Raw genomic sequence first — 24315 nt, 5'->3', positions numbered from 1 at the left:
GTTTTGTGTATGCAACTAACGATTTCTTTTGTGCTGAGTTTGACGGTGAATCAGAGGCAGGCGTACGTATACGTGTAGTAGGGTGATTGAGAGATGGACGCTCCCCTGCTGCTGGTGAACGGCGAGGGGGCGGCGCTGGTGGCGGAGAATGGTGACTACGTGGCGGTGAGGGAGCTGAAGGAGGTGAAGAAGGTGTTTTGGATTGAGACCAAGAGAGTGTGGGAGATTGCGATGCCCATCGTTTTCAACATATGGTGTCAGTTCGGTGTCAACTCCGTCACCAGCATGTTCGTTGGACACCTCGGCGACATTCAGCTCTCTGCTATCTCTCTCATTAACTCCGTCATTGGCACTTTTGCCTTTGGTTTCATGGTTAGTGCCTTTGTATTGTTTTTTAGATGTTGTTCTGATTAGAATTTAAGTTTTATTTTGATAATTACATAATAAGTGTTTACATTAAAGGCCAGCTTAGGATCTCAAGATGAAAATTCAATTCTGTTCTGAGAACAGCTTGAAAAATTTCCATATAAGTTTCTTCCTTATTTTAATCTTATGGACTTTACTTGGTTCTAGCTAAATACTGAAGGGGGTTCCTTTGTTCTCACCGTCCCTAATTGAATTTTCCTTCATCTTACTTGGTTTTTAGAATTTTAATGATTTTAATTTTCTTAAAATCATAATTCATAAGCAAGATCAAGAGGATCTAGCTCGGTTGATTGAATAATGTACTTGAGTTGTTGTGAACTCCCTAGTACCTAACTGAGTTCAATTTCTACGGATAAAAAGAAAAAAAATCATAAGCAAGAACAAAGCCTTGTGCTGTGTATTTCTCAGAGGATATTGCAGGAAAGCTTGCTTAGAGAATAGAAACCAACTGGTTTCACTAGTATAAAGTGAAGGGAGTACACTTTAATTATATATGATATATAACTACTAATTAAAAAATGCCCAATTAATGTATTTGATTTCATTACCATTTTAAAATGTTATATACGTATGTAGTTTGTGAGTGTATTTACATGTCTTCATCTTAAAGAAGACAAATTCAAAAGGGAAGCTGTAGAAATTGTAATTGTTAGTTGTCTGTTTTTTTTTTTTAAAGAAACACAAAATCTAATGATACTCTATAAAACCTGTAGCTTGGGATGGGGAGTGCAACTGAGACACTCTGTGGACAAGCTTTCGGAGCTGGGCAGGTTAATATGCTTGGTGTTTATATGCAACGCTCATGGGTGATATTATCGGTGACCAGTATCTTGCTCTTGCCTATATACATTTTTGCCGCTCCAATTTTGAAGCTTCTTGGTCAACAGGAAGATATAGCTGATCTTGCAGGGAGTTTCTCCATTTTAGTAATTCCACAATTTCTTTCACTTCCCTTCAATTTTCCAACGCAAAAGTTCCTTCAAGCTCAGAGCAAGGTTAAGGTTATTGCATGGATTGGGTTGGTGGCTTTAATTCTGCACATTGGGATGCTCTGGTTCTTAATTTATGTGTTAGATTTTGGCTTAGCTGGTGCAGCTTTGGCATTTGATATCACGAGTTGGGGGATCACAGTGGCTCAACTTGTTTATGTTGTGATCTGGTGTAAGGATGGATGGAATGGATTGTCATGGCTGGCTTTTAAGGATATTTGGGCCTTTGTTAGGCTCTCTCTTGCATCAGCTGTAATGCTTTGCCTTGAAGTTTGGTATATGATGAGCGTTATAGTTCTTGCTGGCCACCTTGATAATGCAGTGATTGCTGTTGATTCCCTCTCTATATGGTAAGATCATCTTTCATCCCACACACTAGCAAAAAAAGCCACGCAGTCCCAGCCAATCGGATTTCTGTAGATATACATGGAAGGATATGGTTTAAATGAAATATGAAATCTTAAATAAATTCTCTTCGGTTATTCTTTGTAACTAAGTTTGAGATTATCAAGGGAACATGTCAAGTATGTAATCAAGAAAAAAAAACTATCATGCAATCAATATCAAGTTAAATAACTAGTGAGTTAATTTACTTCCAGATGTCACAGATTTGCCACTGTCATTTTCCTAAAACTATTTTGTGATAGAGGGAATAGACTCAGTTACAATATCTCTTTAGTGATTTTGTTGGATGCATTGCATATACTTTGTTCATTTAACCTTGAACTCATTCCTCCATGGCTCCATCTGATCAGCAGTCCGTAGTTTTACATTTGTATTTAATTATTCAAATAAGGGATGTATGGTAACCTTTTTGCTAATACATTCAATGATGTTTTATAGCATGAATATCAATGGGTGGGAAGCCATGCTCTTCATTGGAGTAAATGCAGCTGTCAGGTATGCTACCGAAATTACTGTCTTGCTGTTGTTTATCCCATTGTCTGTCTACTCTGGTAAATATGTTGACAATTTCACATTGTTGGTATTGGTTGCTTGCAATGCAGTTTTTTCTCTTAGCCACGTAATGTTTGCATTTTTCTTATTTTCAGTGTCAGAGTTTCCAATGAACTTGGGCTTGGACATCCAAGAGCTGCCAAGTACTCTGTCTATGTGATAGTCTTTCAGTCACTTTTCTTGGGAATCTTTTTCATGGCTATTATTTTGGCGACTAGAGATTATTATGCCATTATTTTTACAAACAGTGAGGTTTTGCATAAGGCCGTTGCGAAACTAGGATACCTCCTTTCTGTGACAATGGTTCTAAACAGTGTTCAACCAGTGGTTTCAGGTATGAATTTATTACCCTTTCCCTTGTCTACTTTATGAAGGATAACAGATCATCCCTTTTATTCATCCTATTGACAATTTTGAAATCATTCTTACAGGTGTTGCTATTGGAGGTGGGTGGCAAGCCCTGGTGGCCTACATCAACTTAGGTTGTTATTACTTATTTGGGCTTCCACTGGGGTTCCTTCTTGGTTATACAGCAAATTTGGGGGTTGAGGTAATATACCACTACTATTTGTATTTCCTTTAAAGTCTCCTTTGATAAAATTTATTTAGTGAAATCTGTTGAGCTTTCTCTATTTAGATCTGCAAAAATTAGAGAAGGAAAATAACAAAATTGCTTGTTGCAGTACTATTGTTTGCTGTTGATTGAAAAATGTATATGTCTATGCTGATGATACCTGCTTAAATTTCTGTTTTTGATAATTGACTTTATCCCTTTATCCAAGTCTCATTAACTGTTTCATAGATAATAAATGGAATTGCTAAAAGAAAGGAGGGAGAGAGAGAGAGAGAGAAACATAACTCTCCCTAATGATTCTGAATTTTTTCCCCATTTAGGGACTTTGGGGTGGTATGATATGTGGAATTGTTCTCCAGACCTTGCTGCTCTTGTTGATACTTTACAAAACCAATTGGAAGAAAGAGGTAGGTTCTCATTCTCTCTGAAACTTTTTTTAGGCATTTTATTTCTAGTACCACAGAAAAGTGATAATTTGCATTCACAATAACTTTTCGCAATATTAGAGGGGACTATTTAAATTTTTAGTACAGCTGATACTAATTTTATTGCAAGCAAGAAAACCAAAAGCTAATTGCCAATGCTTTACATTTTCTATTGATAAGTTTAGAAATACAAAGCTCCATAGTTACCTATTCTTTCTTATCTTCTTTCCCCTGTTTTATAATTTGCTTGAATGAATTCAGATATTGTTGTTGCTTTTAGTCATTTAACTCTTCTCAATTGTAGGTGGAACAAACAACTGAACGCATGCGGATATGGAGTGGACAAGACATTGGAGTTGATAAGATAGTGGCTTCTGCATAATCTTGTATATCTTCCACCTCCACTCGAGTCAAGTTCTCAAAGTCTTTTTTTCATGTGTTCCTAGTCTGTCCATTTTACATGTAATGTTGCTCTCTTCCAATTAGGTACAGAACATAGTTTAGCTGTGGTGTCTGATGAGATGGTGAAGATAAAAAAACTTCGTTATTTTTCCAATTTAGTTTTCATTTTTTAGTTATTGAATATCTCAGTGAAAAATGAAAAACATCAATCTTTTCTTTTACTTTGGCCTAGAGATGAGTTGATATATCTCTATGCAGGACTAGATTAGTTAATAAAAATTATTTATAGCATATAATAGTGTCATACGAATTCTGCTATGCTAACTGTTTTGAATCTGATAAAAATAGTGTAACTTATTATTATTATATATGCTTAATTTTGACAAATATGAGAAGTTAAAATTGTTTAATCTATTTCTAAAATAAAGGGTCAACAAACTTATTTTTTTAACGAACCACAAATATCCCAAGATTCAAACTGACACCACAGTTGATCTATGGTTGATCCATGCATTCGGTGGCAGGTCAATAACCTTTAGAATAAAGAATTTATTCTTGCGATATATACACATCAAATTTAAATTCTTATGTTTAGAACTTCAATACTGACTTAATGAGAAAACACACTTTTCATAAGCTTCTAAAGAACAAAACTACCTTTGATCTAATGGAGAGCTACTCCCAAAACATCCTGAAGGATACCAAGGAGGGATCAGAAACCAGATGCAGGAATACTACACAATTCCTTCTTGAGATACATGTGAGAAATGCAGCTCGTCCTCCACTTGTGAATACACTGAATCGAGCTCCAATATGAATGCATTGAGGCACATCCGAATCACATGATAGCTACTACCGAGTCACATTCCACCCAATAGACGTCCATAGACTCGAAAAAATCACTTATTAAAATTGCTGCTGCTAATGCAGACAGCAGAAAGACAAAGGCATGGATCAGGGAACTTGCTCAAAGGCTATCAAGCAAGCATCACTAATTATATCAATCAAACTTTGCAGGTTCTGAGCAAAAAGTTCCTATAACACGGTTCCATTGCCAACAACAAAATACTATGAAGGTCCCATGCACCTGCAAGTCTGCAATAACCAAATATTCTGCAACAGTCATGATAGTTACATCATCTGGTTAAGATTGTTGGACTAAGACAACTGAAGCAAGCCAATAGCCCTTCTTGACATATAAGGTCCTAGATCGAGGCAATGGCTGTGCAAACCTCAGAACAATTTGCCTTAGCCTTATGCCTCCTACATACCAAAAAAGAAAAAAAAAATGAACATAACATAACTACTACCGATGTGCATGTTCCATCATATGGATCGAGGATTCGCATGTTATTCACATCAGAAGCTAAATAAATATTGATGTCTTACACTAGCTAAAACTCGAAATCCATTTCAGATAAAAATTGAAAAACAGTTGGCTTGGTTCTAACCGTTAGGAAAGTCAAGCATTGGTTTCCCAGGATTTGTAAATCATGAGACATGACTTGGTTTCTTTCAGCAGAAGTTTCAATTAAAGTTTCTTCTTCCTAGCTTGCTTTGAGATTTTGATATCTAAAATGACTTCATGGAGAAGGATAAATGAATTGAAAGATCAAGTAATCCTATTGTGTAGATGAGCAGGATGTGACAATAGACACTTGCTTTTAGCTGTCTCGCTCCCACCTCTCACAGTCTCAATTACACAAAGCAAGTATAGGAGAGAATCTGCATTCTGCAGAAGAGAATTATGAGTTCAAACACGCTGATTGAACCATTCAGGACAATCACCACTAACCGGTTTGTTGAAAGATTCATGGAGTAAATGAAACATTTTTGTGTGTTCTTCATGGATCATAGTTGCGGTAAATTATCACTTTTTCCATGGCTGGGACATTGTGCCCCTCCAGTGGCCAAGTAAGCATTAGACAACGACAAAAACATTTTTTAATAAATTACCCATACTGATTAGAAGGGTTTTGATTTAATTTTATTAAACTTTAACATATGCAATTTTAACTTCAGCACACGTCCCTTTGTGCGAGCCACAAACATTTCCAGTATTTCCTTACCAATGTAAACCCTGAAACATAATCACAGGTATATCTGAAAAAAAAAATAAAGAGCTTGAGAACAATGCATAGATCACATTTCAGTAATATGTTGTCATATATGTTAAAGGTTGTCATATCCTCAGTATATCTAGGACTTCTTGTTCCATTTTTTCTCTTGGTCGCACATGAAGAGTTCTGTTTTCTCCTCCAAGAATCTTGATTCCTTGTACTTTTACATGTTCTGCTGCGCATCACTCTAATTGTTTTAGTTGCTGTGAAATTCGTCTTTGTTCACATTCACTCTGAGTGCTGATGGCAAACATAAATCAACTTCTTTCTGTAACATCTTATTCTACGCACATGAAAGATTTATGGGAAGAGTTAAACCATTTTAGATCCATATACAGGTTGTCTAGTACTTACAATCTTGTCCATTTGAATAAAGAATTAACTAATACAATATAACTTTAGAACATTGTAATTGTAAATAATTTAGCAAGTATTTAAAAATGATCAGCAGAAACTTCTCGCTAAAAGCTTCTAGTGAACAAAACTACAAAAGCATATGTTCCATGATCAAGACTCAAGAGGATTCAGAATTCTCATTATTATCAACTATAAAAAAATAAATAGATATCGATATCTTATCTAACTAATACTGGAAATTTATTTCAGTAAGTTATTAAATCTGATAAAAATTGAAAAACTGTTGATTTTTTCAATCAAATAAAAGGCAACAATTAGTAAAATCAGAAACTGGAAAGCGTTAATTTCGTTCGTATATCAGGCACATGTCTTGGTCCCCTTTTGCAAAAGCAGAACTAAAGTTAAGGTCAAGTTACTTCCTCCTCATTTTGCTTTGAGACGCTGAGATCTATAAAGACTGCAAGGAGAAAGATAAGTGAGATGAAAGATCAAATATGTTAGTGTCACTACATATTTTGTAAAAATGGGTGGCTGAGCGAGGACCGTGACAACATACTCTAGAATGTGGAGGTTCTACAGATAACAGAAGAAAAAGTGAAGGATCAAATATGTCAGTGTCTTTACTTCTACCAAGGTCCACATCAAGTTTTGCAACAAGTCACAGATTCCAGTAGTGAACACAAAGTAAACTATTTTTTCGATTTTCACTAAAGAATAGCAAATGTTTGTTCATACAACCTCACATCTCATTCTCCCATCTATTAGTAGTCCGTAGTTTTACATTTGTATTTATTTAATTATTCAATAATGGATTTCTTGTAACCTTTTGCTAATACACTCAATGATGTTTTATGGCATGAATGTCAATGTGTGGGAAGGCATGGTCTTCATTGGAGTAAATGCAGCTATCAGGATTGGTAATGGTATGCAACTAAAAGTAATGTCTTGCTGTTGTTTGGTTAATGAATTCCAGGGTACCTAGGGGACTTGTTCAAAGGATATCAAGGAAGCATCCATACTAAAATCAATCCAACTTCGCAGGTCCAGAGCAAAAAGCTTTGATAACATAGTTCCATTGCCAACAGCATACTATGAAGGTCCCATGCACCTGTAAATCAGATTAAAATTAAATAAATACATTGGTTCTTTTCAATCAAATAATATGCAAGGATTAGCAGGGTCATTGATTTTGTAGCCTGGTAAATCAGGCACATTTCTTGGTCTCTTTCGGAAGAAGCAAAGCTTCAACTAAGCCCAATTTAATTTATTGTTCCTGATTTGCTTTGAGGTAAAATGTAAGTGAGATGAAAGATCAAGTATTCATATTGCATTGATGAGTGAGACCATTGACTTTGTAGATGCTACCGTTGATAGAAGAGAAAGTGAAGGATCAAGTATGGTCATTTCTTTGTTTCCGTCTTCTAACGAAGGTCCACATCGAGCCGTATTCTGAGTGAGAGTGAGCTGCTTATAATATAAAATTCGAAGGTGTATACTTACTAAAACCACGGAGCCGTGTAGTGAATACAAAGCGAACTATTCTTTCGCCTTTTACTAAAGAATACCGTGTATTCGCTACATTAAGCGGCATACGCTTATTTTTTTAAGAGTTTTCCTTTGGGGAAAGCTCAGCAATTAGTTTAAATAATTTCACATTGTTTATTCGATGGGTCCTACTAGAGGCTCTGTAAGCCTTTCTTTATATCATTTGTTTACAGGGATGAAGCTCTATCACGGGTGTGTGTGGTCTGAGTAATATCAAATTACAAGACACAAACACTGTCATTTTGTTCCCAAAGGATAATTATAGTAAATTTGGATTCGTTCTTCGATAAAGTCATGCTCTGCTTATTTGAATACGATTATAAAATAATAATATCATTTCTCACATACATTATAATTGTATTTTAATATTCTTTGTGTGTAATAATTCGAGTATAGTAGACATCCCTAGACAGACGTGAGTATTTCCTTGTCTCTTATGCCGAAATATATAAATCTAATTCAACATCTTTAAATACATTTCTTTTTTGACATGAAAAATACAATTTTTTCTCTATAATAAAAAATGTGAATATTATATTTTTTTCTTCCCTCTTATGTAAAATAATACAATAAATTACAATTTCTTCCTCTAAAAGATTACTATTAAATTGTCCCTTAAAATATAAAGTTTTGTTCCATGTTAAGTTAAATGAACTAAACAATATATCTTATCAGTTTTTTTTACGCGTATATTTGGTCATTGTTATCATCTATCAAATTATCAAATCATTTAAAGAGAAGTCACAAAGTTTGAAGAATTTCAAAATATATGCTGATGAGTGTTCCCTAATTTATACTTTTAGTTGTGATCTTAGGTTTTGATAGACATAATTAATATTCTTAAGGGAGTTAGGAAAAATATGAGTTGTTGTAAAAAAAATTATAATTGTCTTATGAATAAAATAAATAAAATAATAATTTATGGATGTGCATAAGTAGAAACATTAGTTTTTATCACGGTTCCGTGGGCTTAGGGTACTAGGCCCAGCCCAAACCTGTTCTGCAATTTTTGGATTTTCCGCAAACAGGTTCCGACGCCGTATCGTTTCGTGGGGCGAGAATTAAGAAGTAAGAACCCCTTCCCTTCTTCTTTCCCTCTCTGCTCGCCACCCACCGTCACTCTCCTTCGCCGGTAAGTCCGTCCTTGTTTTCCCATCTCAATTTTGTTAGCAAAAACGAAAACCCTTATTTTCTCGTACAAATTACAGATTACTAAAACCAACCCCTCCCGCAGAGTGTGAGTAGTTTGGGAGAATTCATGTGCGCCCTCGAGAAAGTTGTAGAGAATAATCGCATTGAGTTTAGATTTCGGTAGTTGGTTATGGATTCGAGCGACAGTGGTCGCGGTTACTCGAAGCGCGAGCGGGACGACGAGGATTGGGAGTTTAGTGATAAGCGGAAGGATAGGTCTCGGAAGTTCGGTGCCAATGGCGGGGACGAGGGCGAGGGTTCCGACGGAAGCGCGAGAAGGAAGCGTTCTAGCAGAACCACCACCGATGGCGACGATTACGATTCGCGCTCCAAGCAAGTGGCCAAGAAGAGGCTGGAGGAGAGCACCCTGGAGAAGTTGAGCAGTTGGTATGAGGACGGGGAATTGGATGATAAGGCCGCGAGGAAGCGCGGCGGTGACGGTGAGTTTCATGAGAGTGTGGTGTGTAAAGAGGACGGTAAGGGTGAGGGCGGCGGTGGCGGCGGTGGTAGGGAGAAGGGTGGGCATGAGGGTAAGAGTTCGAGGAGGAAGTGGGATGAAGTTGATGTTGGTAGTGTGAGGAAGGTGCAAGATGAGAAGGTGGATTTGAGGAGTGGGAAGCATGACAGTTCTAGGGATAGGGAGAGGGGTGGATCTGCTAGGAGTGAGCATGGGGAGAGTAAAACCTCTGGTGGTGGTGATAGGGTTGTGAAGTCTACTAGTAAGGAGGATAGAAGAGGGGATTCTGAGAGAGGGAAGAGTAAGGGGAAGTCGGATTCGGGGGATGTTGGTCGTGAGGAGAGGGTTGAGAAGCCCAGGCACCATAGGGCGGCTGCTGGTTATGATGTGGCTGAAACCTGGGATAGGTCGTTGAATGCAGAGGAGGATGGACATGTGCGGGTTAGGGATAAGAGTACCAGGGAAAGTGGGAACTCAAACAGGTCGAGGACGCCGGAGAAGAGTGGAAAACGCCATCAAGATTTGGAGAACTCTGAGGTGGATTATGAAAGAAGTAGTAGCTTTAAAAGGAAGGAGCATGAAGGTGATGGCTATAAGGATGATAGATCCAAAGGGAAAGATGATACTTGGAATGATAGGAGGAAGGATCGGGAAAGTTCTAAAGAAAGTTGGAAGAGGAGGCAGCCGAGCAACACTGACAAAGATTCAAAAAATGAAGAGAGTGCTTTTGATGACAACAGAGATTGGGAGTTGCCTAGACATGGTTATGAGAGGATGGATAATGAAAGGCCTCATGGACGGTTTGGTGGTAGAAAAGATGTGAGCAGGGGGGAAGCTGTTAAAACATCCACTAAGTTTGGGATTTCGAATGACAACTATGATGTGATAGAGATCCAGACCAAGTTTTATGACTATGGGAAATCAGAATCTATGTCCAACCATACCAAGAGAACTGAAACTCATCAGCAGTACATTGCTAAATCAGGTGCTAATGATGAAGAATGGGCATACCATCAAGATGAAAGAGGAAGGAAGAGTGATTTATCTGGTTCTGGGACACCTGGTGAAGACCTGAAGGAGAGATATGCTGATGATGACTATGATTTTTATGGGGGAAGAGGAAGAGGTCAGAAAGGTGGTGTATCTGCCCGTGGTACTGGTGGCCAAAGTTCTAGTACTGGTGGCTCACAGCCTCAATATGGAAATCCAGAGTCTGGATCCTTTAACCGAGCTGGTGCACAAGGAATAAAAGGGAACAGGGTTGGAAGAGGAGGAAGGATTAGGCCTACTGGGAGAGACAATCAGCAAGTTGGAATACCACTGCCAATGATGGGATCACCCTATGGACCTCTTGGTATGCCTCCGCCTGGGGCAATGCAGCCTCTTTCACATGGTATGTCACCTGCTCCTGGTCCACCAATTTCCCCTGGAGTCTTCATGTCACCATTTACTCCTGGTGTTTGGCCTGGAGCACGAGGTGTCGATTTGAATATTATAGGTGTACCACCTGCAGTGTCTCCTGTACCCCCAGGTCCACGATTTAATGCTGCTAATATAGGGAACCCACCAAATCCTGTAATGTATTATAACCAATCAGGCCCTGGAAGGGTAATGCCCCCAAGCATTTGTACTCCTGGTTTTAATCCTACAGGATCAATTGGTCGAGGAGCCCCACCTGATAAAGCTCCAGGGGGATGGGCTCCTCCTAAAAGTAGTGGAACTCTTGGTAAAGCTCCTTCCAGAGGTGAACAGAATGATTATTCTCAAAACTTTGTTGACACTGGTCTGCGGCCACAGAATTTCATTAGGGAGCTTGAGCTCACAAATGTTGTGGAGGACTATCCTAAGCTTAGAGAGCTTATACAGAAAAAGGATGAGATTGTGGAAAAATCTGCATCTGCTCCTATGTATTATAAGTGTGATTTGAAAGAGTTTGAACTATCTCCGGAGTTCTTTGGAACAAAGTTTGATGTCATTCTTGTAGATCCCCCATGGGAGGAGTATGTGCACCGCGCTCCTGGTGTTGCTGATCACATGGAGTACTGGACATTTGAAGAAATAATGAATCTCAAGATTGAGGTAAGCAGTAAGCTATTCTGTTTGTGCGACGCACTATTACGTTACCCTTGTTTCATTCTAAGCATTTCCATCCTACTTAGGTTTCAAATGCAAATGTTAGCCTTTATGATTATGAGTAAACTGGTTGGGCTAATTACTAATTATTTCCGCTGTCTTGAAAACTGAACCGGACCGGCCGGTTCGACCGGGAACCGGTCACATGTCTGGTCCAACATTTCCTAAAAAATCGGTGTCTTTAAACCGGCTCAAAACCGTTGAACCGGTCGAAAAATGGTAAAATCCGGTGGGTTAACCGGTTTTGTTTAAAACTGTTTTTTTAAAAAAAAACTTTCAAAATAACGTCGTTTTGGTTTTAAATATATATATATTATAACTTATGACATTTTTAAGTGAAATTTACTTTTTATTATTATCAATTTATGCACATTATGTTTTTTTTTTGTTTAATATTAAGATATTATATTGAAATATTTAAAAAAATATTTTATTAAAACCAGTTTGACCCCGGTTGAACCATTGACCCTTGAACCAGTGCCTTCACCGGTTCGATGACCGGTCCAGTTCTGAGAACATTATTTCTAGTACTCTGTGCTGTAATAAAGGATAAGATTATAATTGGTAAGGTGGCGAGAGTATGTTGGTATTGAAGCTTTTGCTAACCTAATAAATTGCATTTTTGTAGTGGTTCTCATCATATAAAGATCTATCCCCATCAGAGTTATTTTGAAAGTTAGTGGTATATATTCGTTTGCATTGTATATTAATATATAATGCTGCCTTGTTTTTGGCTTCCCTCTATGAGTGCATAGTATTGTTATCTTCGATTAGACATCTCATTTATTTTGCTCCTCTTGTAAGGCTATAGCAGATACGCCTTCTTTCATCTTCCTTTGGGTGGGTGATGGTGTAGGCCTTGAACAAGGTCGTCAATGTCTAAAAAAGGTACACTATCTGAATATTGAAAATCCTTACAGAATTAGCTTTAATTGTTGGCTATGGTTTTTATCATATTCTATTTATGTCTTATATTGCTTAATCTCTTCATTATCTGTTTTTCTCTTAATTGGTGGGGCTGGGTTTCTACAGTGGGGTTTTCGGAGGTGTGAAGATATATGTTGGGTAAAGACAAACAAAAGTAATGCAACTCCAGGACTGCGGCATGATTCACATACTTTATTTCAACATTCAAAGGTCAGTTAAAATTTGCTCTTGTACATGCACAAGTTCAGTTCAACATTTGAGCTTATTACATGTAGTTATTTTGATACTAAATAAATATAGTAGTCTTTCTTAACTGTTTTGTTTTGTTTTGTTATGGTGAAGGAACACTGCTTGATGGGCATAAAAGGAACAGTTCGTCGAAGTACTGATGGACATATAATTCATGCCAATATTGACACGGATGTCATTATCGCTGAAGAACCTCCTTATGGTTAGTATTATTATTCATCAATTGTGCCCTGTAAAATAAACAATCTTAATATCTGCATGCTTGAATTTACTCTCTCTCCCTGGGTTATATTTTCTGTTTTAGAAATTTTTATTATCCATTCCAGTTTATGAATCCAACTTTACTGAGCAGTCTGAGCTACAAAATGGGGGTTGATTTGAATAAAATTTCCATTTTCTTATTATTTCTGATCCAGTTCTATCAGAGATCTAGTTTGGAAAAAATAATGTCTCCTCCTAACTTATCCAATAATTCATCTATTGTTGAAATTGGGAATTTGTTTGGTATTGTCACTACTGTGGCATTGTTTTGGACTCAATAATCAATGTAGAATCTCAATCCTTTTCTTTTTCTTTCTGATCAGTATTACTGGGCTAGAGTAGTGATTGATACTTGGTTTAATAATTTTAGCATTCAATGTTACATTCATAATGTGGGTACCTGTAGGGTCGGACATTAGTAATTCAGACTCCCTCTTTCAATATAATGGCACGATCATGTCTTCTCTTTGGTGGCAGCCCTCGGGGTTCTCAGAAAAACTCTTAAAAGATAGTTGTAAAACCTCTTGTAGTTTTGGCTGCAAAATATGTTCTTTGTCCTGTATTTTTGTCAGTAGATTATCTGCTGCATCTTGTAGTATGTTATACTTGTAGATAGTTTTTAAAGATGCTACTGAGCAATATATGGAAGGATCTCCCTTAAGAATGACATTTTGACCTGCCACCTGAATCTTCATGGTTAGCTCTCTAAATTTCACCCTTATCTCCCCCAACGCACCCTCTAAGCCAACCTAGCCCAAAGACCACATCTGTTCCTCTTCCTCCTAAAAGCTGAATAGAAAGAAATCTTGCACAACCTGCATGCCCTGTATCTGTATTATAATCTGTAAACACTTGATCTTATGTTTATCCCCTACCTCCTCCAAATATTCTAGAGTATTGGATGCATCACATATTGCGATGATTAAGTGCCACCACTTGCTTATCTTTCAAATGACCTCCATAATCACAAGCTTCTCTTGGATTTCATCCCCATCATGCTGTGAAGGAATAAATGTTGGGATTTATCCTCAATCTCATTCTTGTCATCTTGGAGCTCCACCCCGTGGAACTAAATTGAGAAGTTATACTTGAACTGGAAAACCAAAATATTGAAAAAGCTTTTTAAGAAGACAAAATGCTTGGTTTCTTGAAGCTGCTTTAATAATTTCCATGTTTTTGTATGAAGAATAAAATGGGTTTCTCTTCAAATTCTTGCTCGTATTTTGCAGGTTCAACTCAAAAGCCTGAAGATATGTACAGGATCATTGAGCACTTTGCCCTTGGAAGGAGGAGACTAGAACTATTTGGTGAAGACCACAATATCCGAGCCGGTTGGCTGACTGTTGGTAAAGAATTGTCATCTTCAAATTTTAATAAAGAGGTATGAAATTTGAAATGCTAGTATACCTACATGACATTTAAAGTTGATTCTTTGTATCTACCTTGTTTAATATATGCTAATATATTCTGTATTTTTTTCTTTCTTTAGAAATTGAGTAAAATTGGCAGCATGTTCTTTGTTCATTAAGCATAAGCTCATACTTTAAACATTCTTCTAGCCTCCCTTCTGACAAAACACTCTTGGTCTGACAATAGAAGTTTTTGAAGCCTGTCTTTGTTGGATGATGTGTTTTTATCTTGACTTTATTTCCTTCAGCGTTTAAGATTAGATTCTATCTTTGTTGGATATACAATCTGTTGGCTCCAACAGAGTTTGTACGCAATATTATCTCCGTTATTTGATGTTGATTGTCTGTGTTCACCTGACTGATTTACCACATTGATTGGATTTGGATAAATTCAGGCATATGTGAAAAGTTTTGCTGACAAAGATGGGAAAGTTTGGCAAGGAGGTGGGGGAAGAAATCCACCTCCAGAGGCACCTCATCTGGTGGTGACTACTCCTGATATAGAGGCTCTTAGGCCAAAGTCTCCAATGAAGAACCAACAACAACTGCAGCAGCAGAATTCAGTATCCATTTCGTTGACGTCAGCTAGTGCATCAAACAGAAGGCCTGCTGGGAATTCGCCGCAGAACACAACTGCACTAGGCGTCAACCAAGACGCTTCTAGCTCAAACCCTTCTACTCCAGCTCCTTGGGGTTCACCTCTGGAGGGCTTCAAGGGACGTGAAGGCTCTGTATTGCCTTCAGATGATAAAGTAATGGATATGTACGGGTTTCATGGACCAGCATCAGCAAACTATCTAGATTTTGAATCATACAGACAAATGAATCTGTTGTAGCATAACTCTTAAGGATAATGTTCCATGATTACGTATCGTGTAATTTTTTTCCCCACCAATATAAATGGGAAGAAAATTATTCATATTTTGTATGTTCATTTTTTATTAGCATTGGTGAATGCATTGTTTAACCAGCGGAATAAAAGAAAGCGCCGGATTACTGTAAAATTAGCTATATTTCATGTATTATTTTGTCGAATTCTCAGAATATAATTTCAGGTCACAAGCTTCCCGTGGCAATGATGGAGCATAATGGTAAGGTTCGCCCTTAACCAAACGGATGAAGTAGTAAACCGTTGATTACTCCAATTGGAAGTATTAGATTTGGCATCAAGTTAGATTCGTCTTTATGTCTTATTGTAGTTTTAGTTCAAGGTTTTAGAGGGTAATAAATGATATATAGATTGAACCAATACGTTGTTGGAGTAGAGTGACTCAATTTCAAAACACAACCGCCATTAAGGAGTCGGATTTATTACCAAAAGCAAAGCTCAAACAAAATATTGCTAACGCTTACATTGCGGTTCTGATATCCAATGATCAATAATGACAAATATAACTACGACAAATTTGGAAACACACTACTCGCTAATGGTTTTGTTCTTTACATTTTACATAACTCTAATGACTACCTGGTAACAAAATTGCCTGACCCTTCTCATCTCTTGTGCCAATAGTAGTGCCCACATTCCGGGCACTGAAGTGATAATTGGACAAGTTACTTTTAACTCCCTATGCCTATGAATCCAGAGGTTACGTTTCACTTTCTGGCTTCTGAGGTGGAGGCACTGTAGTAGCTGTTTCCTCAGCTGTTGACATCAAGATTAAGCCAATCATATCAAAGTAAGGTGTAGAACAAAGAGGGTGAAAAGAGGGAGAAAAAAAAAAGTGCCTTGTGTGCCACAAAAAAGACTAACCAGGAGGCTGGATTTGAGGCCCATTCTCGCCTTCCTTGGGAGGTGTTTGCCCCTGCTGTTGTGCAGCAGATGCCTTCAGCTGCTCCTCTGTAATCTTAAGATACTCCTCAGAGCTGTATGCTTTAGTAGGGTCTAGCGTGCCATCTGCAATATCAGAGATATAATGGTCTTTGGCATCTAACATGTATATTGGCAATTTGACACTGCCAAAGCAAGCATGAGATAGGAATGTCATCACTATAGGCAGAAATAGTTGTCATTTATTAACCATGCAGGTGATATGGCCACACCAATGAAGTTAATAACAACAATGTACTTGACATAACACTTCTTCAGATGCAGCAAACAAACTCTTCCTCGTGTTTATGCAATTATGACTATGCTCCATTTGATTCTAGGAACCATTGACACGAAGTTAACTTAATTAAAAAAAACATTGAATTTGATCAACAAATTGTGCAGTTTTTTTCTTAGAAAGAAGGAACTTGTAAACATTTCTGAACAAGCACCTTATGCTCCTGTACTGTGTAATAGTTCACTTCCCTGGATTAATGCAGATCAAGTAGAGAAACTAGGTGAGTCTAATGTTTCAGCATTTTGTAAAAGTTGTTAGTGAGAATACTGCATCTAAGAAGTGAGTCTAGTTGATAGATACCACCCTATTAGGAAGAAGCTACTTGAGCCACATGGGATCAGCTCCCCGAGGAGTAGCTAAGTAACATCCTATGTCACATGAGTCTCATGATGCGGAGTGGCATGGAATACATGGAGAGTGAAATTAACCAGTGAAGGAAATGGGGTCAGCCTCTCATAAGGTAGGGGGCTCAACAATTTGGGTAGGGTCTTTTTTTTTTTTCTTGTAATTTTCATTTCTGTTTGTATTCCTAGAAAATTTCAGAATATGCACAACCAGTTTCTCTTTTTTTATTCATTTGTGTCAGTTTTATTTTCTGGTTCCTATCAATGTCTAAGGATGCATACGACGCTACTTCAATAAGGTATACCAAACCATACATTTTATAAGGATAAATAACCTGTCCAGATTTAATACTTGTAAATTGCATGGCAAATAAAATTTAAAACAAAAAAAGTGATACTAGATTACTCACTGGGGTCAACAGTGGATGATGAAGTTGGTGTGGTATTACGTACATTGGAATTGTATGTGTTCTGGGTAGGACTTAAATTGTCATCAAGACCAATCTCCCGCTCAAGTGTACTCTTAAATTCCCTTGAAACATCCTAAAGAGGGAAAATGGCAAGCAACAACGTTAAAGCATCCATGTAGTGGAATTGGCATAAAATATTTACCTGAAAGTATTTAGCACCCAACCTGAAGCTCTCTAATGGTGGGTTGAAATGCACGCAATGTTTTTCCCAGATTTCGAGCAACCTGTATTCAGTGACTCAACCAAAGCCAATGGGGTTAAGTAAAGAAAAAGGATTACCATCATTACCAGCAACAACAACAAAAGTTTTGCAAAACATTATAAATAATGTATCCAATAAGGCTCAGAGTGCCTCTCCAGTGAAAGACTGGATTCCAACTGTTTGAAGTTAATCTCATTCAATAATAATGACTAAGAATGTAGACAAATTTTGTAATCTGAGTGGCAGGAAACTTATATAGCTTCCCTGCAAAATTCTATCAAGCAAAGCTAGTAAGTGAAGCAAACTGTTATTTTTTATGGTTTCATTGTAAACTCTACAGTTCTTTGTAACTAACTATATAGAGGGAACCTTATCCAATCCCACAAAGTCAAAACCTCTATTGTAGACATTCCCAGTAAGCTTAGCCTAAAGAATTAAGGAATCTCAAGACTTCAGGAAAAATCATCACCTGGAATAGTATTTTCATACGTTTCTCAATTATTCTACTTAGTAAACCCCCTTCAACTGATGTTTAATAGTATTGTCATACATTTCTCAGTTTTTATACTTATGTAAACCCCCTTCAACAGATGTGTAACTTTTGACATTTTTATTCAAGAAACAAGGACACAACTGATGGCTGACAGAGAACCTGATTATTATCAACCCTGCTCATTCTAATTTATAGGAATGGTGTAGTGGCCAATTTTAACTGTTAGATTACATAATATTCTCTTATTTATAATTAGATAGCAATTAGGGATATATTCCTTATTACTCTCATTATTAGATTGATCCTACGTAATCAATACTGATCTTATTTGCTCATTATAAATAAAGTCTTTGTGTGGTCATCCAAGACAGTTTCTATACAAATTATTTATTAACCTCCAATTACAAAACATGAAACAACAGGATTCTTCAAGTCCACTGTATGCTATTACACACATTCACTTTGGTGAACTACAGTCAATGATAATATAAAAAAAAACTTTTGGCTACTGCATTGTATAACATGTGTTATAACTAACAAAGATTGAGCTTAAGTAAATCTATCTCCCATCAGTTCAACCAAATGATGTTTAAGATGAATAAAAAACTAGATCAGTTTTTTAATCATGCATCCCCTTTCTCTATTGTTCAGTGGTAAGAAAAAGAGAGTCTGATGTAGTTTGATTCCAATATAAACATGAAAAACGTTAACTTTAAAGCAGATTGGATGAAAGTTAAAGGGGACTATTTCCATCAGCATCTAGCTATTATTTCACTTCTTGGAGGATTTTCTCTTGTACTCAAGAATTAATATAATAATATGTAGTATTTAATAAGACAATTTCCAAATTAACAGGAGTGTTAATTCTTGATTCCTTAAACTTACGTAGGAAACTCTTTTGTAAACCACGGAATTAGTAAAAATCAATGAACAAGTCTGAATAAATGTCAATATATTATTTCTCTAGCACAAAAATGCAACTTTGATGTAAGAATAAGCAATGAGAAAAATAATGGATCTTTCTGTCCAAGTTGATGAAGAGTATTGATATTTGATAAGCCAAAGAAAAACAACTTTCAAAAGTTTCACCAACGGCTAATGTTTTGTCGGTTTCAAGTGTATTAGACACTCTAGGATTGGTAGACTTTCTAGTGTCTATTTCATGCAAAGTCATGAGTCTGAAGTGTATCCTCTGCAAGGTAGAGGGGATATGTTTCTATGGGTGTTGGAGATAATATGACCACTCTAGGACCTCCACACTAAATGTTAGGAAGACTGGTTCCTTCACAAGGCACCAAAGACTTAATCACAAAGTGATCAAAGCTTCAATGTTTGCCTCCCCCAATTTCATCCCATTGTTAAAAACCATTTTTCAACCTCCACTCAACAGCTCAAGCATTTAGAACCACTAATTCCATAACAATAGGAAATACTAAACATTAAAACAGGATGATAGAAATTCATTTGAAATTCTTTAACTAATCACTTAATCAGACTACAAAACACAACAAACAAGAATAGCATATGCAAAAACATTTAAAATTCTTTGAAAAAAAGAATGACACAGAGCAAGAGGTACATAGATACACATCAATCAAACTCACCTCAGCAAGACCTTTAGGGCCAAAAACCAACAAAGCAACGACCCCAATTACCAAAGCCTCAGGAGCTCCAACCCCAAAGAGAGAAGCATATACCACTTTACCCTTACACCCTCCCTTTCTATCTGCAAATGACTATAATGAGCTCAACAAACATGAAAAAAGTCAAAATCCCCACGTGACATTGCTTGTTTTGTTACCTATGTGAAGAAGAGGTTTTGGTTTAGCTGAGATACCCAGATGCTTTAAACCACTCCAAGGTGAGAAAAGGCCTCGATCCAGTGGAGAGAACATTGAAGAGAGATGAAAAGCTTGGAACTTTGTATGTGACACTGCACAATTCCCCAGCTTCGGACATGACATTGATGAAGAAGCCATTACCAAGGATCGTGTCATTTCTAAGACTGTTTTTTCTTTTTTGAAGAATATGATGAATGTTGAACGATGAATGTGTCTGCCTTAGCCCGCACAAAAAATCCTATCTCCAATTCAATGGTCAAATCAAACGTGAAAAGTATTCCGGTTATCAATTGGAGATTTTCTTTCTATTTTTCCCAAAATCTTGTCTTTGAAAATTATTTTGCTGCAAGGTTTCGAAAAATATTCGCTAAGTACAAGTAATCTGTTTTCATATTATTTATAAATTTTATGAATTACTTCCTCCTCCTAACTATTACTTTAATTAATTCATGTCTTTTAATAAAAAATATTTAATTTAGTTAATTATATTAAATCTGTTAATTAATTGTAATTATTTTAAAATTATTTTTTTATTTTTTATTTATTTATTTGATTCTCATTAATATTTGGAGAAAGAATAATTAAATAAAAACATGTAAGAAAAAATAATTAATATATCTAAATTTTTTAAAAATCTTACAAAGGAAATAAATAATTTTTTTTAAAATCTTATAATTTGAGACAAATGGAGTAAAATTAAAATTCTTCATTCACTTTAAAAACTATTATTTTAAAATCTTATAATTTTAAAATCTTATAATTTTAAAATCTAAATAATTAAACTATTATTACGCAGTTGCAAGACCAAAAAGGCAAATCCTTGCAAAACAGGCAACCCTTTAAAAACATTGTCCCAACGCCAATCGACCACAATGGATCATCATTCACTTAAAATCCAAGCTGGGGCAGCAGTGATCCCTAAAAATTGACTGGAAAAAAGCAAAATACATTTAAACATTTAACATCACTATCATGATTCAGTAATTTCCAGGCTCATTACATCATCACCTTAATCATCTGGTATGCATTTAAATTAAAAATAATCCCATTAAAATCCAAGCCTGTCTAAACTACCCGCCTAAGGAAACAAAACTCGTCCATGATTCATATATAGTAAACCACAATAAGCTGACATTTAGCTTTCCACTTAATTCATTAAATCATAGTCATCCAATTTGTCATTGTACTGAAGCACCTTTCTCTTTATTTTGGATGAATCCACCCATGTAACGAAGTCTTCCATGTTTCTAGTTACAAGGAAAGCTGGGTCTGTAACTGTCTCTGGACCAACTCGTATATGCCCTTGCTCAATGTACGTGACAGCTTCTTTCAAGTGCTCAGCAAATTTTAGTCTCACCAAAACAGTTGAGAGCCTACGCCTGCCCGATGGAGAAAATCATTAATTTTAGGAACAAACAGGGCAGTATAATGCAAAGACGTTGCACAAAGAATTTATTTATTTTTACAATTTACTAAGAAAATTTAGTATCATAAGAAGAAAGTTATAATCAACCCAGTAACTTTCCTAGATTATCATGTAACTGATCATATATCTGTGGTCAATAAGTTAAAATTATTTATTAAACTACATTTGAATGTAGATCATTTATTTTCTCTTTCTCTTGATCTATATTTTCATTTGGACTCTCTAATGAGCAGAGCAGAGCACAAACAAATAAAATTAATTACTCAATTTTTATTTAAAACAATAACCACAGCAAAATGTTATGTTTACCTACAGAAGGATGACACAGTTAAACGCTCGCATAGTGTGATGCTTTGCCTGGTTGGAATCACACCCATGTTGTAGCTGTCATCCAAAAACAAGGAAAAGATGTGAAAGAAAATAATAGTTCATCCCAAGAAGAAATAAAAACCGGTCCCTGAATCAATACAATCTTTCTATTTGAGACTGTAAGGCTAACTTATACTATCTTTCTATTTAAGACTGTAAGGCTAACTTACACTTCTCGAAATGGGGTTACATCCATTCAAATATTTTATACCAACTTGAAAATTACACAGCAAACCTATGGTCATCAAGAAAAAACCAAAAGCACCAGAGGGCCATTGCAATTAGTACACCAACTTTTATTATATTTTGGTGAAAACTGATATACTGTGTTCAGTATTCTATTTTACTAATTTATCAATTGATGTTCTATCATATTTTGTTTGATCATGTATATTTTACTACTTATAACATTAATGGTTAAGAAAATCCATCCAACAACTTGTTTATAAAATTGCTACTTTGTTTATAATTGAATTCAGGTAAACCAATCCCACACCAGCTACACCAATCCAGTTCAAATTCAAATGAAATAGATAAGCACAAATAGATTTGAGGAGTCTCAGAACAACATTGAAATAAAAATTGTTCCAAAGGCATAATGAAAAACGTAAATATGAAATATAATTTCTCAAGGCATATATTCAATCTTTGAACTCCAATAAAACTATACGTCTGAATGGGTTCAATAATATGTTTATAAGTTCACATGATATGGGAGTGAACAAAAATGAACTTACAGTTTCTCCAAAAGCTTATCAGTCATATCAACCCGAAAAGGATCCTTTGGGTCCATCTGTTTCAATATGTTTACTAACTTCTGAACCATATGGCATAAACCTGAATATCTATTCACATTTCCACCATCCCATAGGCAAAAAAATAAAACGTGTCAGCTAAAAGCTAAAATCTAAAACAGAGGAAATTGCATAGCATGAGAAAATATAAATAATACTTTTTGTAATCGTCCCGTCCAGTAACATGGTAGCGTTGCATAATGAGGTTCTCTCTGTGGCCCCCTTCCCTCTTCCATTCCAAAAAATTAACCTTCTTCAAAAGCTTCTTTTCATGAAACTTTAGCTTCCTCATTGTTCTTCATTGTCATCAGAAAGAATACACACAACAAAACTAAATAATCAGTTTAATAAAGGTAGGAGAAGAACTGTTCAGTTCATCTATCAGCTAAGCTTTAGAAGAAAAAAAAAAGCAAATTGAACAGCACCATAAATTGCTCTATCAAGTTCAAAACTTTTGACATGCAATCAATGTGATCCCTTCTTACTGTCCAGCTAAGTTCACAAAAGAAGGGCTCGGAACTAAACAAAGTCTATTGTACCAATAATAATCATGTATTGTATCAGTGCATCATATAAAACTGAATGAAAGAAGATGCGATTCAGCGAAGCAAGGAGACACTGAAAAACGGTAAAAGAAAGAAAAATACCAGTAAATTGCTTTCCTTCGTAGCGGCGCCGGCGAGAGAGAGATGAGGGCAAAGAACGGCGTAAGAGAGGAAGGGACTTGGATGTTTTTATGTTTCGTAATTAAATATGGTTTTTTAACATGTCAAAAGACCATTTTACCCTAATAATAAAAAAAGCCCTAACTCTGCATTCATTCCCACCGCCCCAACGACGACGGAGACGCTCCACGACTAGAAAGCCGCCACCTCCAGATTGTCTTCAGATCTGCGAATCCGCGGCGGCGGCGACGGAGACAACAATAAAATTGAATTTTTATTTTTTTTACAAATTGATAATTGATAGGCTATGATTTTGTACCACTCAAGATTGAATTTTTTTTATTTGACTTGATTTTGTACAATATTGAAGTTTCCATTGTTTGTATTTATTGATTGAGGTGATTTCATGTTTTTTTTCAGTTGAGATATTGAAGTTTGGTTGTGTGAGCAGATATTTTATTTATTTATTCTTAGAAGCCTTGATCTCTTTTTCATGAAGCTTTTCCTGTAAGTAAAGAGGATAGTTTTTTTCTTCCTTAAAGCACTTCATTTGTAGTTTCCGGCTAGGGTTCTCGTGGGGGTGAATTTTCCAGTTTCCTTGATTGCCCTTCCCAAATCTCACTCATCCAACTCTATAAAGTAAGATCCAACGGGTATTAAGAAGGGTAAAATTGATATTTCCAATTAAAAAAGACAGGTACACGGGCGTAGAATTCTTTTATTCAATTTCGATTTTAGTCTTTAAACTAGTATTTTAAAACTAGTCTTAAAATTATAAGATTTACTAAAAAAATATTTTTTTAAATTGAAAGCATAACGTAAAATAAATAAATTTTGTATAAGAGTAAATAAGTTATAAATTTAAATATTAGTGACATTGATATCATACGAAGTAAATTACATTGAGAATTAGTTCGTGAATAAACAGGAAAATAACAACTCAGATAGATGAAATTAACGAACCGTCTATTACATAACAGAATAAAAAGAAACAAAGCAAAAAATATAAATGCAGAAAGCTTTTTTTTTTTTCTTTTTTCTTTCAAGTATTGCTATTTTGCTAGAGCTTTTTTTTCATAACTATATACATATCACAAGGAAACATATTTACGTCTACTCCTTCATCCTACCAAATTAAAGAAATACATGATAAATTTAAAGAGGGAATGGGAAACTTCTTT

The 24315-nt window shown here is 36.0% G+C and overlaps 4 protein-coding genes and 1 non-coding gene across 7 annotated transcripts; 3 read left to right on the top strand and 2 right to left on the bottom strand.

Annotated features, from left to right (window-relative positions):
- Positions 1-4064, top strand: LOC114403424 (protein DETOXIFICATION 35-like). Its single transcript, XM_028366389.1, has 7 exons — positions 1-372; positions 1140-1765; positions 2259-2315; positions 2468-2706; positions 2804-2922; positions 3267-3353; positions 3676-4064. Exons 1-7 carry the CDS (start codon positions 94-96, stop codon positions 3751-3753), a joined length of 1485 nt encoding a protein of 494 aa, XP_028222190.1. The 5' UTR covers positions 1-93; the 3' UTR covers positions 3754-4064.
- Positions 4065-7761: 3697 nt separating this feature from the next.
- Positions 7762-7878, top strand: LOC114403957. Its single transcript, XR_003664723.1, has one exon. It is a non-coding gene; the product is annotated as a U5 spliceosomal RNA (small nuclear RNA).
- Positions 7879-8798: 920 nt separating this feature from the next.
- Positions 8799-15498, top strand: LOC114402684 (N6-adenosine-methyltransferase non-catalytic subunit MTB-like). Of its 2 annotated transcripts, none has more exons than XM_028365333.1 (7): positions 8799-8927; positions 9030-11522; positions 12381-12464; positions 12609-12713; positions 12846-12954; positions 14243-14394; positions 14818-15498. In XM_028365333.1, the coding sequence occupies exons 2-7, from the start codon at positions 9117-9119 to the stop codon at positions 15256-15258; spliced, it is 3297 nt and encodes a 1098-aa protein (XP_028221134.1). In that variant the 5' UTR covers positions 8799-8927; positions 9030-9116; the 3' UTR covers positions 15259-15498. The 2 variants fall into 2 exon arrangements, with proteins under 2 accessions (XP_028221134.1, XP_028221133.1); XM_028365332.1 differs by having other exon boundaries at positions 9004-11522.
- Positions 15499-15697: 199 nt separating this feature from the next.
- Positions 15698-20139, bottom strand: LOC114402685 (sec-independent protein translocase protein TATB, chloroplastic-like). The gene is made up of 6 exons (XM_028365334.1): positions 19841-20139; positions 19644-19765; positions 17509-17568; positions 17285-17417; positions 16176-16319; positions 15698-16067 (listed from the first exon to the last, which is right to left on the bottom strand). Exons 1-6 carry the CDS (start codon positions 20034-20036, stop codon positions 16012-16014), a joined length of 711 nt encoding a protein of 236 aa, XP_028221135.1. The 5' UTR covers positions 20037-20139; the 3' UTR covers positions 15698-16011.
- A 624-nt stretch (positions 20140-20763) lies between these two features.
- LOC114401402 (U3 small nucleolar ribonucleoprotein protein IMP3-like) lies at positions 20764-23276 on the bottom strand. 2 transcript variants are annotated; one of them, XM_028363913.1, is made up of 5 exons: positions 23117-23265; positions 22628-22770; positions 22413-22520; positions 21616-21690; positions 20764-21259 (listed from the first exon to the last, which is right to left on the bottom strand). In XM_028363913.1, the coding sequence occupies exons 2-5, from the start codon at positions 22759-22761 to the stop codon at positions 21028-21030; spliced, it is 549 nt and encodes a 182-aa protein (XP_028219714.1). In that variant the 5' UTR covers positions 22762-22770; positions 23117-23265; the 3' UTR covers positions 20764-21027. The 2 variants fall into 2 exon arrangements, with proteins under 2 accessions (XP_028219714.1, XP_028219715.1); XM_028363914.1 differs by having other exon boundaries at positions 20806-21259; positions 22628-22765; positions 23117-23276.
- Positions 23277-24315: the final 1039 nt, after the last annotated feature.

This window comes from Glycine soja, chromosome 20, assembly GCF_004193775.1.
Source record: "Glycine soja cultivar W05 chromosome 20, ASM419377v2, whole genome shotgun sequence".
Classification (NCBI taxonomy): domain Eukaryota; kingdom Viridiplantae; phylum Streptophyta; class Magnoliopsida; order Fabales; family Fabaceae; genus Glycine; species Glycine soja.
Note: the sequence above shows the minus strand (reverse complement) of the source record. Positions and strands in the feature narration are given on the sequence as shown.

Excerpts from the sequence above, each read along its gene's own strand:
- LOC114403424 (XM_028366389.1), top strand. The coding sequence starts at position 94 with ATGGACGCTCCCCTGCTGCTGGTGAACGGCGAGGGGGCGGCGCTGGTG. Across the intron at positions 2,707-2,803 it reads TGTTCAACCAGTGGTTTCAG|GTGTTGCTATTGGAGGTGGG; the intron begins GTATGAATTTAT and ends TCATTCTTACAG. Across the intron at positions 3,354-3,675 it reads AAACCAATTGGAAGAAAGAG|GTGGAACAAACAACTGAACG; the intron begins GTAGGTTCTCAT and ends TCTCAATTGTAG.
- LOC114402684 (XM_028365333.1), top strand. The coding sequence starts at position 9,117 with ATGGATTCGAGCGACAGTGGTCGCGGTTACTCGAAGCGCGAGCGGGAC. Across the intron at positions 12,465-12,608 it reads GTCGTCAATGTCTAAAAAAG|TGGGGTTTTCGGAGGTGTGA; the intron begins GTACACTATCTG and ends GGGTTTCTACAG. Across the intron at positions 12,955-14,242 it reads CGCTGAAGAACCTCCTTATG|GTTCAACTCAAAAGCCTGAA; the intron begins GTTAGTATTATT and ends CGTATTTTGCAG.
- LOC114402685 (XM_028365334.1), bottom strand. The coding sequence starts at position 20,036 with ATGACACGATCCTTGGTAATGGCTTCTTCATCAATGTCATGTCCGAAG. Across the intron at positions 19,766-19,840 it reads AAAACCTCTTCTTCACATAG|ATAGAAAGGGAGGGTGTAAG; the intron begins GTAACAAAACAA and ends AGTCATTTGCAG. Across the intron at positions 16,068-16,175 it reads GCCTCAAATCCAGCCTCCTG|CTGAGGAAACAGCTACTACA; the intron begins GTTAGTCTTTTT and ends TGATGTCAACAG.
- LOC114401402 (XM_028363914.1), bottom strand. The coding sequence starts at position 22,761 with ATGAGGAAGCTAAAGTTTCATGAAAAGAAGCTTTTGAAGAAGGTTAAT. Across the intron at positions 22,521-22,627 it reads GGACGGGACGATTACAAAAA|ATATTCAGGTTTATGCCATA; the intron begins GTATTATTTATA and ends AAATGTGAATAG. Across the intron at positions 21,260-21,615 it reads ACTGTGTCATCCTTCTGTAG|GCGTAGGCTCTCAACTGTTT; the intron begins GTAAACATAACA and ends TCCATCGGGCAG.